At 46.0% G+C, this 15,454-nt stretch overlaps 1 protein-coding gene across 1 annotated transcript in view; it reads left to right on the top strand.

The window, feature by feature from the left end:
* The window catches only part of ILDR2 (immunoglobulin-like domain containing receptor 2), a 33,654-nt gene extending 24,857 nt beyond the window's left edge, over window positions 1–8,797 (top strand). The window contains exons 7-10 of the mRNA XM_009890090.1: window positions 4,186–4,299; window positions 6,085–6,295; window positions 7,222–7,912; window positions 8,762–8,797. Of these exons, the coding sequence (XP_009888392.1) occupies window positions 4,186–4,299; window positions 6,085–6,295; window positions 7,222–7,912; window positions 8,762–8,797 (1,052 nt within the window). The remainder of the gene's footprint in view (window positions 1–4,185; window positions 4,300–6,084; window positions 6,296–7,221; window positions 7,913–8,761) is intronic.
* The last annotated feature ends 6,657 nt before the right edge of the window (window positions 8,798–15,454 follow it).

The following is a 15,454-nucleotide window of genomic DNA, read 5'->3' as shown; positions in this document are numbered from 1 at the left end:
TAAATTTGCTCATGACAGTGTGTTGATAAGACACTTCCAGAAAGACAAGATCAAGCAGCATAATCAAATAAAGAACTCTTGGAACAACCCTATGCATCCTTCTGCTGCCCCAGTCAGTATATTAACCTTTCTGAAATTACAGAAGGTATTTTCCTTCAACAATCATACTTTTTTTCCCCGCTGAAATCAAACCAGAGCTCTGGAATGGAGCGTTTTGAAATAGGAAATAAATCAATCACTGATCCAAAGCAGAACGTATCCAATTCAAAAAACCTTTGTCAGAAAATGATGAATGACAGCCCAGTGCTTAATCTTTTTCTCCTGTGAAAAATGTCACTGCATGTAGAGCGTGGTGTTGGCCGTGGGAACTCCAGGGATTTTTTAAGAGTCAGATCACAGCCCCAGTCTCGTTTCTGTTGTACATTACTAGCAGAGCAAAATGCAGAATGAAAAACTGTGGATGTGTTTGGTAACCAAATGAAACAGCTCTTAGCATCCCATGTTCATTACACAGAAAGATGCATTTATTATGTGATACAAATCAGCTGGCTGGACTTAATCTCTCAACTCAGGACTTGACAGGAAATACTACATGTTGCAAATAGAAGCATTATTACATAGTTTTAACTGTTGTGGCAAGATAACGGAGGTTCTTCAGTTTATTTTTAATTAATATTTTTTGCAATAATATGGACAAACCCTTAGTCTGGATCATGTACCTTTTGTTCAAGGTGTTCCTTGAACTGTGGAGCTAAGGAAGGGTGATACCTCACACCCTGTTCCTTTTCTCTTAAGGTCCTCCACAATGCCAGAATATCCCCTAATTACAGGCTGTAGAAGAAAAAAAATTATGTGGCTCTTCCAAGCTACGTATTTGCTGGTTGGCCAGACAGCAAGCTAAACAAAACAGGTAATGGTTGAGTTTATAATAAAGGCCTTTTCTCAGAAGGAGCACTAATTATGGTCTTTGTCTCTTCTGTGCAGCCAGTGTAGGTCTAATCTAAAACTCAGCGTCTTTGAGACTTCAACCTTTCTGTCAAGTTTATTTAAAAAAAAGTGGGATCAGGAGTGCTGGGGGACAGAGACTGGAGGATTCTGTAATCCTTACTGCCAGGCGAAAAAAGGAAAGCCTTTGCCCTAGATGGTTTCTGTGCTTATAAATGACCCCTGTGAGGTGATCTAGTGAGCAAACTCGGGCATGAGGATATTTAGGAAATTTGTCTAGGATTACGTAAAAGCCTTGTGATGAAGCTCCAGTGAAGCCTAGGAACTCCATCTGAAACATAGGGCTGAACAGGGAAAAAATAAACTTTGACGTCTCTTATTTAGAAGAGTGTTGGCAACACATAAGTTAGGATGTATGCTCTATTTTAATGTAGTAGTTACCTGGAGACTTTTGCATAGATAGATTGCCTCAAATCACGCACACAAGGAAGCTTTTTATCTGAGAACTGGACTCCAGGCCTTTAATATGGAAAGTGTATAAGGATGAGACATAGTTTAGTTCCCAACCACGCTTGTCTGAAAAAAAATAGTAGTGCTGTCCTTTCTGGGGAGGGAAACAGCTTACAGTTTTGGCTGACCTGGTTCCACCCACAGAAGGATATAAAAAGTGTCCACAGTTAAACACAAATTAAACATTAGAAATTTATGAAACGTTAGGGAGAAGAAAATATGGTCTAACAGGAAAGAACGTTCCATTCCCTTTGACTTCAGTGAATGGTTCTGGACAAGTGGTTAACGTCTCTGCATCCTCAAGGCCTTATAATTAAGATGGGCCTAAAAATACTTAAACCTTATTAAAGGGTTATGGCAATTTACACATGAAGAAGGGTGTCAGGAGGAAGCAATAATATCTTTGGTTCTCACACGAAGGAATAATAAAGAAATTTAATAAGTTGAACATTTAATATCATTGCGAGAAGTATTTAATAGGTAAACATAGAGACAAAATATGCTTTATCTATAATGGAAAACACTTTTTATGAGCTTTTCATGGTCATCTTTGCAGATTTAATTCCAAAGTTAATTTCTAGTTGCTTACAGAATTAACCAAGAAATTCATTTTCCTTTTGATACACAGCTGCAATAGTAAGTCGAGCATGAAGCTAGCATGAAGCCTAGCTAATTCTCTATCAGTTCCAGGAGCTATAGATGTTGCCCAAATAGATATTTGGCACAGCCTCAGTGTGAGTCGTGGCTCTGGGGAGACAGTCTGGAAGCTGCCTGTTCAGGTTCTCCAAAGGTTATTAACAGATCAGTTATTTCCAGCTGATGGTTGTTTGCTGGCCTGTGTATAAATGAGGTGGCAGCTTAGCTGAGCTCCTGCTAGACACTTTAGAAAAAAGAATAGCGAGAGGCCTCTTTCCTGGCAAGGTACCAGATAGAGGTCAGCCATGATGGTGAGGTGAAGTGGAGAACTCGCCTTGCTGTTGCTTGCGCAGTGCAGCAGAAGTCATCGCTTCTGAGGCCAGTCAGTCCAGCCCCTCTTCATAGCAGCAACCTCACTTCAAGAGATGCGATGGTCTTCCGTGTTGGAAGGCAGCGGCAGGGTTCCTTCTGTAAATCACCGTGTGCATTTGCAGTCATTGGACACACATTCATGGGGATAATAAAACACAGTGAAGCTCCAAACTGCTGTCAGCTCAGCTATCTGGAGACACGTTTAAAGCAGGACCCCGATAAACCCATACTATGTTCTAACTTCTAATACCTTTCCCAAGTACAGATACAGAAGGTAATACTTCAAGGTGTAGTTACTTACTTTGCATGCGCACAGTCAAAACCCACAGTAAAGCACTTTCCTCCTGAAGCAATTTGCGGGATTATTACAGGAATCATTCTACCCATTTCTATGGCACAGCCGTTTCTGAGGCTGAGTATGGTTATTTAATAGTGCACAGACACATGCACAGCAAATTAGGACAGAAGGTGCCTAAGAATACCTCTGCCAAGTCCTTGTTCAGCCCACACAGTCCATACTATGCAACGTACTACCAAACCCATATGTTAGTAGCTTGATGTATTGGGGTGTGGGATAAAACAGAAAGAACAGGTTGGCTCAAAACCACCGTTCAAGTATTTAAATCGTGCCACAAGAGGAGTGCTCATGCAACACTGCAGTATTCACACGAGGGAACATATTAACCCCATGCAAGGCAGACGGGTTCCATTTTGTAGTTCTGTGTGAACTGTCCTCACGACAGTTCTCGATTGAGGCTGAATTTGAGGGTTGTAGTCCTGTTTTCTACATAGACCTGTCTTTCTGTCCGTCTGGAAATAGCCCTGGGCTGAGACATTTCTTAAATTACCTGCTATAAAAGGTGTGCAGGGAGCCAGCCTGCCAGAGTTAGAGCTGCTGTGGCTCCAGATGTGTAGGGGCTTCTTTTCTACACACAGGAATGTGGAAGAGCCAAAAATTCTGTCCAGACTTCCCCTGCAAATGGAGCAATCCCAGGAGTCAAGCACTTAATGTATGTGTGAGACCTACCTGTTCTGTAAAATACAGCGTGTAAAGAATGCCAGAGCAGGCGGTTTCACAGTTATCCAGTGACCTGATTGACCCCGACTGCGTAAATCTCAGAGCAGTGTGATGTGCTTTGTGGGACTTTCTGCGTTTTCTTCTGTATTCTCTGGAGCTTCTCCTACCACATGCTCTTCAACCTGTGCGAGCAGAATTCATAGGGATGGGATGGTGGAGCGGTCCTGCAGAGTGACAGCTCCCAAATGCTCAGCCACCTGCTTCCCCTGCAGACTGGGAGCTTACGGCCCCCGCTGCATAGAGGAAGCCTGATTTTCTGGGACTGCTTTTCCCGTACCATGACGAATCCTTTCTGTAGTGCTGAGGAAGGGGAAATGAGTGCTACTTTTCTCTCTGCCATCCTCTGTGGGAGGTGGAATCACTCTGTGGCAATGACACCGCTTGATACATTTGGTTGTACAGATTGGGCATTTCCAAACCATTTTTGCTGTTACTGCAGACTTTATAAATGATGCAGCTGCTCACTACTTCACATCCCACATTACAGACAAATTTCTTCTGAACCAAGGACTGACTCACTCTGTTTTGGAAGACGCAGCCTACCTGCCTGCAGACATAAGCTCAACTGTAGAAGCAACATTGTCAGGAAGTCTCCTTGGACTTGAATGTGTTTTCCTCTAATGTTTTTCTTTTCTCCCTAGCAGTGCGCAAAGGGTACAGGATCCAGACTGACAAGGAAAGGGACTCCATGAAGGTGCTGTACTATGTCGAGAAGGAACTGGCTCAGTTTGACCCAGCAAGGAGGATGCGAGAACGATGTGAGGAGCAACCATGGTTTGATTTTTTTTTTCATTGACCTGAAAAAGACCTGCCAAATTCATAATTAAAAGTTCGCTGTCTTTGCCTTAGAGTCAGCCTCTAGGTTATGATGTCCAGGATGTGTTACTTGGGGCAGATGGAGTCTAGATTTTAGTCATCTACAGGTATGTTCGGATTGTAAAGATCTTCTGCTTACCTAATCATCCTTGATTAGAGCAAACAAGGTGTGGGAGACTCAAATGTTCATGAAAATTGTTCACTTGGATAATTTTGGATCATTAACATCAAAAAAGCCAAGTGCATACTCATGCCTTGTGCAGCCTGTGGTGTGATAATAGTGGGGATGTTGTCCTCACAACTTCTATGTCTTACAGTGTGGTGTCTGTAAATTCCCAGCATGGCAAAATAAGAGAGGGATGATTTTATTGAAAGCGTGTTTTGTGGGCTTCAGTGGCCACAGTGTGGTTTGAAGGATGCAGAAGGGTAGTTTGCAGTGGCTGTTGGCCTGCAGGAGCAGCAGGGACTGCAAGAAAGATTCAAGAAACCAGGGGACTGTCAGATTTTGTTATGCTGTTCAACATAAGATCAGAGGTGGTGTGCGCATCAGTAGTGGCATCTTGGCAGTCAGATAACTACAGGTGAAGGGGAGGACAGTGGTGAAGAGGGACAGGATGCAAAATCAGAATTGGGCTTCCGTGTGGAATGCCTCACTGTTTTCCGATAGCCTCTTGCAAGCTTTATTTCTCTAAATAAAGGCTGAGGCTGCAGTTAATGGGTGTCAGAATACAAACCCAAGTGAGGATCTTAACATTAGGAGGGAAAGGTGCAGTGGCGGGACTGAGTGTGTGCATGAAGAGGGCTTGTAGTGCTGCTCTTTGTCCTCTAGCTGTTCTGTGTGGGGGACAGCAGCAGTCTGGGGGCTTAATTCCTCCAGGCAGCATCCAACTCGTGCAGAGCTAACCCTCATTAGGCACTGGTAGAGGCTCATTTAAAACAGATGAGTGAGATCCTGCAAATCGATGAAGGTAAGGGCTTTAGGGAATGACACTACATCAAAGCTCTGTACAGATTAGGCATAACTAACAAATTATATGTACTTCTAAAACAGTCATTGCTGAGCACACTGTCTTCTCCACCCACAAGATTTACTATAAAAAGACCTCTCCAGATTGGTATGTCAGGCCTCCAGATGTCAATGTACTTGACAGGGTAGAGACTGACAGTGATTCAGACAGTCTCTTACTTTTTTCTTAATCTTTTTTTGAGGGGGTTGTTTTTGTTTTAGCTGGGCAAGTCAGGCCAAATCCAGAGCCAGCCTGTCTCACACCAGGAAAGGGGGAGGTGGCACAACTGCTGTGATGATGTTCCACCAAGTGCAGTGCCCACCTTGAGAGGGTAGAGAGCTCACGTGTTAACTGAAGCAGGGCTGACGGGGGATTTCTGTGTGAAGGGTGAACTCAGTTATCTGGGACACAGATATCTGATGCCATTTGCGATACCGTTAGAATATCCCACCTGGCTGCCAGCTACCCATTCAGAAGACCTGTAGGTCTAACAGCAGCTCTATGTCCAAACTGAGCCCCAGAGTCTTGGGCAGGTTTGGTGAAGGGTTAGGAGAAGGGCTGTGGATTCCATTTTGATTTTTTTTCTAACAGAGGGCAGCTCAGCTTCTTTCTGAAGAAGCTGCAGCTGGGTCCAGCACAGCCTTCCTGTCCTCTTCTCCCCTCTCACACATGCTATCAGGTGATGCTTGTCTCATTTCTCTTCTGCGACCTCCCCTGCAGATAACAACACCATCTCTGAACTCAGCTCTTTGCATGAGGATGACTTGAACTTCCGTCAGCCCTACCGCCAGGTGCGAAGAAAACCTCTGCCTCCTGCAGGGGACCTGGATGGTGATGCTGAATACTGGGCAGGAGTGATGGGTGGAGGCAGCACGTCAAGATCACAGGCTGTCTCTGATTACAGAGATGAGCGGGACAGTTTCCGGCACAGGTGAGGAGTGCCATGTTGGGAGGCAGCTATATCTGGCAAAGTAGTAAAGAAAAGAGAAGGGACAGATGGACTGGTAGCTCTTCTCCATTTCCTGCTGCTCTGGTTCTGCTTAGCAGGACAGAGGGATTAGGGAGAAACATGAAATCTGGAGATGTCATTAGATGCGGTTGGAGTGAATCCGATTCCCACAGGCCTGCTGAAGCCTACCCAGATGGGCAAAGCTAGGTACAAGCCCCCATTCCAGGTGGCATGTAAAAGTGAGATCAGTAGGAAACCAAGCCACCCCTCCCCAGGTGCTCTCTCGAGATTTGTACCTGAGCCCTCCAGCACTTCCCAGTGCTGGCGTGCTTTATTAGGAGTCACACCCTGGTGCTTTGGTGCAGCAAGACCTGTACTCCAGGCCTAAAGGACTGGCACTCTGGTGCCTAGAAGAGAGATATCACATCCTTCCCTCACGTACCAGAAGCCCAGTCTCCCAAAAGCAATGGTAGGGATTTCCTTCCCTCCGTACTGGGCTATTGTGCCAGCTCGCTGTCTTTAAACCTGCTCCAAAATTGCCCTGCTCTGAGCTTCTGTAGCCGGGTTATCTGGTTTTCCTGGCAGGACATACACCTACAAGCTTTGGGGCCAAGTAGAAGCAAGTCCAGCCCTGCATACTGGAGGACGAGGGAGGTGCACTCTGGGGTTAATCTCAGGTAACATTACACATGTAGAGTCCGAGCTGTCCGAGTTAAGCTGCCTTTACAGTCAGCAGAGCAGCAGGGATTTTGAGCATGTGATGCATCTCTTCCTACAGAAGATGATGAAAACAGGTCAGGATGATTCACGCCCCAGGAGTGCCTGTTTCCCCCCATTGTTGTGAAGGCAGCTGAGTGAATGAGTGCAGCTGAATCTTGCCCTCTAACACTACCTCTTCCCTCCTCCAGCCAGCAGAGATCCAAGTCTGAGATGTTGTCCCGTAAGAGTTTCTCTGTGGGAGTGCCGGCCGTCTCTATGGATGAGCTGGCAGCCTTTGCGGAGTCCTACAGCCAGCGGACCCGGCGGGCAGACAGCCAGGAAACTCGGCGTTTCGAGCGGTCAGAGTCACACGGCGGCCGCAGCGGAGGGCTGCCCCACCAGGATAGCTCCATGGAGGAGTACTACACCAAGCGTAGCAGAGGGAACCGAGAACCGCTGACGGACTCAGATCGGGGCTGGTCATACAGCCCACCCCGGAGACGGGCCCATGAGGAGAAGCACCTGCCCAGGCTGGTGAGCCGGACGCCCGGAGGGAGCCAGAAATACGATCACTCCTACCTCAGCAGCGTCTTGGAGAGGAAATCTCGGAGCTACGATGAGAGTGGTGACCACAGTGAAACCCCCTCAAAGCTGAGCTCGCAGACCAGCCAGAGAGGAGGGGGAACATACTATGCCTGGTCACCACCCTCTACGTACAAAGCCGAGAAGTCACAGCAGCAGCAGCAGCAGCCACCGCCGCCGCCTCAGCAGGAGGAAGGGGAGGACACCCTGCCCCCGTACAGTGAGAGGGAGCTGAGCCGAGGCCCTTCGTACAGGGCCAGGGAGCAGGCCTACCTCAACGCCTCGGACAAGAAGAGGAAAAAGGACCCCAAGAAAACAGTGAGGCCCTGTCTGGTGTTCTTGATCCAAATAGGCTGAGCGGGGAGCCACCAGGGAGGGGTTGCTAACCAGAGTTTAGGGGTAGGGGGGCTCTCCAGGAGCCTAGAGTTTGAGTGTGGGGAACCCCAGATAAGGGGAGTCACTGTGGGAAGAGGGCAGTCACTGTGGGTGTTGGAGGCCAGAAAGGGAAATAGCTCCTACACAGGACTCCGTGTTGGAGGGGAGAGACAGATGTGCCTGGGACTGGGGAGTTAGGGGATGTTTTTGGCATCTGTGGCCTGGTAATCTAAGGAAGTGGGAGTTTATTTAGAGTTTAGGAGGGTCGTGATAGGGAAGGAAACTTACCCAGGGCTTACAGAAATTACAGGGCATTGCTTTGGCTTTGATCCTTGTTAAGGAAGCGTTGAGAGGTTCTGTTCTTCTGGACTGGGACGGGGCTAGTAGCAAGGCATGGTGTAAGAGACCTCAGATCTTCCTGAAAGGGGTGAGGTGACAGACCCCTGTGGGTGCATGCCCAAGGGCATGTGTAGGGGTCATGCATGACAAAGGCATTCCACACACAGGGTACCAGCAAGTGCAGAACATCCTGCCACAGTCTAGTGAGGGCTGATGAGCGTCTGGTTGTTGGGGAAGGGGAGCTGGCTGAACCCTGTTCCATGGGGGAGACCTTGTCGCTAGAGCAGCTTGGCTGTTAGGCTTGAGCTCAAGTGGAACGTGTGAGAGGGGAAAGGGGTGTGAGCGGACAAGGGTGTTGCTGTTTGGTTGTGTCTCTGTCAAAGCTACGTCTGTCTCTTTGTCCGTTCTATGGGTGCTTTCCTGTTGACATTTCTCTTCCCTATTTCCTCTCAGAACGATTTCCCAACAAGGATGTCCCTCGTGGTTTGAAGTTGTTGTGGACATGTCACGTTGATGGGCTGGATACCATGAGGTGACTGCGGTGGAAAAGATGCAGAGCAACAAGCAAGACAGGCCTCTGTGGACCTTCGCAGCCACCAGCCATGGACTCTTTGTTTCAATTGTTTGTTTCATCGGGGAGCAGAGGCTTTTGTAAGAGACAGACTCCCATGAGCAGCACTCGATCTCAGAGGCTCTGGGAGTCTGCCAGGAAAATGAGGCCAGGGCTCTCTTTGGCACCCTGCTTTCCAGTGCCCTCCATTCTGCGCTGGAAGGCAGCCATGTCCCTGCTGTCCGTGCAGCCCTGAACTACAAGCAAGGCTGCCTTTGTGCCTCTTGCCCTGTCTGATGTGCAGAGAGAGGCCTGTGTGCGTACCTCTTGCTCTCTCTGTCTCCTCAGTTCTCTGTTTGGATTAAATATTGTCTCCACACTTACACTTACAGCCTTTTCTGTATCATCCCCGTGCTGGAAGGAGGCCTTGTTCTTACAGCTGCAGACTGCCTCCAGCTGATGGGGCCCTAAATCGTCAAAGAAAATCTACATCCTTTCAGACACTATAGAAAAGGACTGATGAGGTGTTACTTTTGCAAGGGCTGAGCAGAGAGAGAGAGAGAGAGTTAGGGGTGGTTTGTTCAATATATTTAGTTTTGTTCATTGTGTGATGGGAGTTGCAGGTGAGATTGATATATTGTTTTGAAAGTGGATCAAAGTAGCTTTTATTGTGATGAGAGCATGATGTGTTTTTTCCCCAACTGCGATTTGTTTTCATACAGTTGCATTTTCTTGCAGCTGAGCTGTGACCCTGTAGAGCTTCAAGTGAGAATGTCTACTCCACCATATCATAAGGAGCGCTCTAGGCTTGCTGGTGCTCTGCTTCCAGCACCACCACATCTCTGCCTAGTGAGTGGCCTTTCTGTTTTAAAGAAGCAAAAAGGGGAAAGGCTGAGAGGGCAGCTGCAGGTCTTCATTCTTTGCTACTGGTATTACTCCTTTCTGGTCATTGTTTCCAGACATTGAAGAGAGCAGTAACAGCAATGGAAAAAGAATTAACACTGTGGATGAATACAAGCTTTGAAAGTCACCTTTCTCACTTACAACCATTTCATTCACTTCAGTTGTGACATGGTTTTAGTGGTTGTTGTCTCAGGAACAGCTGAATGTAGAACTGAGTGCTTCATGCCATCTGGAAGCCTGACAGTTTGTTTTTCATAGGGCATAATGCAATCATTTCTTTAATTTTTAGCTGCTAAAATCATAATGTGAGGGAAGTTGATGGGAACATTTTAAGGTCCGGCACCTTGATCCTTATTACGCCCAGAAACAACTTAGTGCCCTACTGTGTTATGCCCTACTATTGTCAGCCTCTGAAATGCCATCTCTGTTGTTACTCTGGAAATTTGGGGAGCTGTCTGGCCTCAGGTGCTCACTCTGGCAATACTGTTCAAACATGAGATTTATTAACATCACTACAGTTCTCCACAAAAACGACAGATTCATTTCTGTATTACTCCTTTGACATATTAGTTCACCAGGAATGGTCAGGGGAGAGGAAGGATAATTTCCGTAGATTTGATGACAGTGCACTTTTCATGCTGGAAGGTGGACTGATGAAATGATGGCTTTCTTCTCTCACCTCCTCTAGCGATGAATGTAGTTTTAGAAATCCCAGTCCTGTGTCTTCTTGACCAGAAAAGGATTAGCCTGCAGGGACATACAGTCATGGAGTCACAGAATGGTTTGGGCAGGAACGGGACTTTAGAGGTCACTTATTTCCAACCACCTGCCGTGGACCGTAACATCTTCCATGAGATCAAGTTGCTCAAACGCCCATCCAACCTGAACTTGAACACTTCCAGTGATGGGACATCCGCAACTTCTCAGGGCAACCTCTTCCACTGTCTCACCACCCTCATTGTAAATATTTTATTTCTTATAGCTAATCTAAGTCTACCCTCTTTTAGTTCAAAACTGTTGCCCCTGCTAAAAAGTCTCTCCGTCTTTCTTTGAAGCCCCCTTTAAGTACTGAAAGGCCACAATAAGGTCTCCCTGGAACCTTCTCTTCTCCAGGCTGAACAACCCCAACTCTCTCAGCCTATCTTCATAGGAGAGGTGTTCCAGCCATGTGACCATTTTCATGGCCGTCCTCTGGGCCTGCTCCAACTGGTCCATGTCTTTATTGTGCTGGGGACCCCAGGGCTGGAGGCAGTACTCCAGGTGGGGTCTCACGAGAGCAGAGTAGAGGGGGAAAGTCGCTTCCCTCAGCCTGCTGGCCACACTTCTTCTGATGCAGCCCAGAATATGATTTGCTTTCCAGGCTGCAAGCACACACTGCCAGTTCATGTCCAAATTTCATCCACCACTATCCCCAAGTCCTCTGCAGGGCTGTTCTGAATCCATTCATCCCCCAGCCTGTACCAATATTGGGGATTGCCCTGACCCAGGTGCAGGACCTTGCACTTGGCCTTGTTGAACTTCACAAGGTTCACATGGCCCCATTCCTCAAGCCTGTCAGGGTCCCTCTGGATGGCATCCCTTCCCTCTAGCAAAACAGCTGTACTGCTCATCTTGGTGTCATCCACAAAATTTCTGAGGGTGCACTCAGTCCCACTGTCTATGTCATTTATAAAGGTTGAACAGGATCGGTCCCAATATGGACCACTTATTACCAATCCCCATTTGGACGTTGAGTCATTGACTGCAACTCTGGATGTAGCCATCCAGCCACTTCCTTATCCATTGAATAATCCATACATCAAACCCATATCTCTCCAATTTAGAGACCAGGATGTCGTGTGGGACTATGTCAGAGGCCTTACAGAAGTCAAGGTAGATGACATCAGTTGCTCTTCCCCTTATCCACCAATGCAGTTGCTCCATCGTAGAAGACCTCCAGATAGTCAGGCACAATTAGCCATTTCTGAAGCCATGCTGGTTGTCTCTAATCACCACCCTGCTATCCATATGGCTTGACATAGCTTCCAGTAGGATCTGTTCCGTGATCTTACTGGGCACAGAGGTGAGGCTGACTGGTCGGTAGTTCCCAGGGTCCTTCTTTTTAGCTTTTATAAAAATGAGTGTGATGTTTCCCTTTTCCCCATCATTGAGGACTTTGCCTGACTGCCATGACTTTTCAGATAGAGAGAGCAGCTTAGCGACTACATTTGCCAGCTCTGTGCCAACTACATCTACTTGTATTATGGCTGGAGAGACTATATTGTAAGTATTTTCATCTTTTCTCATCTTTAATATATGTTCCTAGGAAAATCACAGCACAGTTAACAAGAGGTAGGCAGGCAGTTGCTATCTGAGGTCTCCATGGCCTTGAGAAGTCTACAGAGCTACGCACGTGTTTTTTTTTAAATTAAACATTTCATCCCTGACATATGATGATAGCAGCAAGAAATAACGTTGATATTTTGTTAGTCTGAAAACCTTGGGAAACCCTATACCACGAATTTGAAGGGAGTTTAGCCTGCTATCTTTTCCATTAGATGTCCAGCAGATCCATGAAAAATTTTACATAGAAATGTGAAAGTGCATCTGCAACAATGACTATGTCAGAAAGGGGCCAAACCAGCAATTTACAGTCTCTGAATGCCTATATCTTTTTAAATCGTACTGAAGGCCAGAGCGTCACAATCTCTTCCTCTTTTCAGTTATGTCCGTCCCTTATCTCAGTCACTGTAGTTTATTTGATCAAGCCCTCGGGAATGAGCTGTGTGTTTTAAAAATACAAGCCTTCTCCTCCTTTATTTGAATCAGTTTTGTTTGCTCCACGCTAGTACTTTAGGCCATTTGTACACTATGTGTAGGAAGTTGCCATTTATGTATCTAGCTTATAAATAAGTAGTTGCAAGATAATTCTCTTAAGAAAAGTATTCTAATTATAGAAACAGCTGTTCATAAGGGCTGTCCAACACTTCTTTCGTATCCAAGTACCTGGAAAAGTATTGAAGATTTTATGACTAGTGATTCTAAGAGTTTTACCAGACGATAAAAATTTCAGCTTCAAAAAAAAAGAGCAGGTCTTAATTCCCTGAAGTCAGATCTGGGCAGTACCCATCAGTTGGCTCTGCCTTTGACCTAAAATTTTAGATTTCCTATCTCCCTATACAAATCTGAAGGAATTTGCAGTTATTGTGATAGTGGCTGTCCTCAGACCATCTTTATTTTTCCCATTAGAAAGTGTCTGCAGCAGCACCACATGGGCCAAATCAAAAAGTGAGGAGGGACCTAGAATAGGGCTTCCATCTCTATAGCTTCACAACCCTAATCACCCGTGACTTGCAAAAGAGAGGAACAGAGGGCCAGAGGCTGAGAGGAGACTCTTATTTCAGAAAAGAAGTAATGGTTTGTGTCTGCGCCACCTTTCAGAACACCTGCAGAATGCTGGCACTGGAAAATAATGAGCCTGATTATTATGGAGTCTCAAATTATAAATTTTCCAGTGATCAATTTTTATTGCTGGCATAAAATTAAAATCCTTTTCATACAGGATATGGGTGTCTGGGTAATGTCAAGGACATGGATGGTTTTGAGGCCTTAAAATGAAGCATCACAACTGTGACTTGCTAAGAAGACAACCGCGATGATGAGTGAATCCTGTAAAAAAAACCAACCCAATAAAAAAGAGCCCTTAGAGCAACAGCAGGATCAAGCGTCAGCGGTAAATTTGGCTGTGCTGTCAAAAATGTGATCCAGGCTACTGAAAAAAGTTTTGACATAATGGAATGAGAAAATAAATACCAATGGTCTTCTCAACAATCCCATTATTCCTTTAAAGTACACTGTAAAAATTCCAGGCTGTGGCTTCAGTGTGAATATCCTCAGACCCCTCCATTTCCACTGAAATGGAAAATTAACAAAACTAGCACTTACAAATACTTACAAATTATGAAAAACTCCAACATATATCATCTGAGAAAGGCAGCCAGAATTATTCAGGTCTTTGTGCTGGCATGTAATATAGGGGACTGGAGCTATAAGCATCCCAACCTTTGTTGCTGTTGCTAGGTCCGAGATGGCCACCAGCAGCGTGCCCCAGCCCCTCTCACCTTCCCTGCAGCCAGCACTGGCAGCTGTATGTGCTGTATGTGAGTTTCCCCCAGCGGTCCCAGCTCCTGCTCTGATGTCTGGTTCCCTCTGTAGCTCACTGAATTGTGGTTTTCCTTCTGCCTTGTGACTCTGGGTACCTGCTGCCCATGGATCGGCAGTTAACTGCTTTCCTGACCTTTTCCAACAAGCCCCCTCTAGGTTGGCAATACCAGTTTAGCTGTAACAGAGATAAGACAAATGGTTTTGCTATCACCAAAGACACTTACGTGCCAGTCCTCTCCAGAGTTACCTAAATCTGGCCAGAGAAGTTTGCGGGAGGGAGCAGTAAAGAAAAGTATCAGGCATTGTAGGATGGAACTGGCCTTTTGCAGGGAGGAGAGTAGGGGCATTCTCAGAACTTTTCAGGGAATTTCAGGAGAGTTACCCACATGTGAATGCCACCATTGGGGTGCGACCAGCCTCTTCTGATAACAGAGTGATCTGACATTGTGCAGAAGAACTTAGCTTAGTCAAGTTGCTGTCCCACTCCTACAGTTCCAAGTTGTCTTGAGCAAAGTAACTGCTAAAGTCTCCATATACTCAAAAAGGACTATGTCTCTTGACCCAAGGTCCCTCCCAGAGCTGCTCTGAAGAGGTGCAGGACAGCCCCTAGGCTGTACAAATAAAGATCCCTGAGAAGGAGCAATCACAAAACATTTCAGAAGTCAAACCTAACCACAGACTGTTACAGGTACATAAACACAGTAACACAGTTGTTTATCATGCCTGGGCTTTTCTGAAAATTAATGTTGTTGAGATTGTTTTAATGAGAAACTGCTTGGAGTTATCTTTCATTTTCTCCAGGGAGTTTTCACACAGGGTCGTGTGTGAGGATCTGTTCTATGTCCCTAAGTACAGGGTTTGGGACACGTGGAAACAGAAGCTAAAGGGGCTTTAACTCATTGCTTGACTGGGTCTAGGAGCAGGGAGACCTTTGGCATAAGCCAGATGCTGCAGATCTGACCCTATGACTCTGGAAATCTCTGCGGTACAGCATCTCAGTTGGGCTCTACTGGCTGTATGTGCTTTCTACAACAGCTGTGACATTGAAACCACCCTCATCATCACTTGGAACTCCTAAAGCCCCTTTCCCATTGCCTGGGAGATTAGAAAATAGATCCATTATGTAATGTGACAGGGTGGTTATCATTTTGATATGATCTTAAAAATGCCACCTGGATTACCAGCATTCGAAACAAAAAAATCTTAAGAATAAAGTTAGCTAATACTGAAGGAATGAATCTGCCGTGATTCCCATGTGAATCCTCTTGTGACTTTCACAATTGCTTTATGTCATTCACCCCTGCCTGCACAGGGGTCTTTGTCAGGAGAGACCTTCACCTCCTCTGCCTTCCTGCCTGTCATTTTTTGTCATGCTTGTAATCCCTCTCTGACCCCTCTGCTTTCCTTGGGTATTTCCAGTTAACCTTCAGTGTTGCGCCTAGTGGTTCTGGTCAATTTAGATATAGAGTGAATGGCATTTTGTAAAAAGACATTTTTACCTCCTATAACAGCAAAATTTATAGAATACACAAAAACCCCCAAGCCCTCCA

This window comes from Charadrius vociferus, unplaced genomic scaffold (assembly GCF_000708025.1).
Source record: "Charadrius vociferus isolate BGI_N301 unplaced genomic scaffold, ASM70802v2 scaffold287, whole genome shotgun sequence".
In the NCBI taxonomy this organism is placed as follows: Eukaryota; Metazoa; Chordata; class Aves; order Charadriiformes; family Charadriidae; genus Charadrius; species Charadrius vociferus.
Note: the sequence above shows the minus strand (reverse complement) of the source record. Positions and strands in the feature narration are given on the sequence as shown.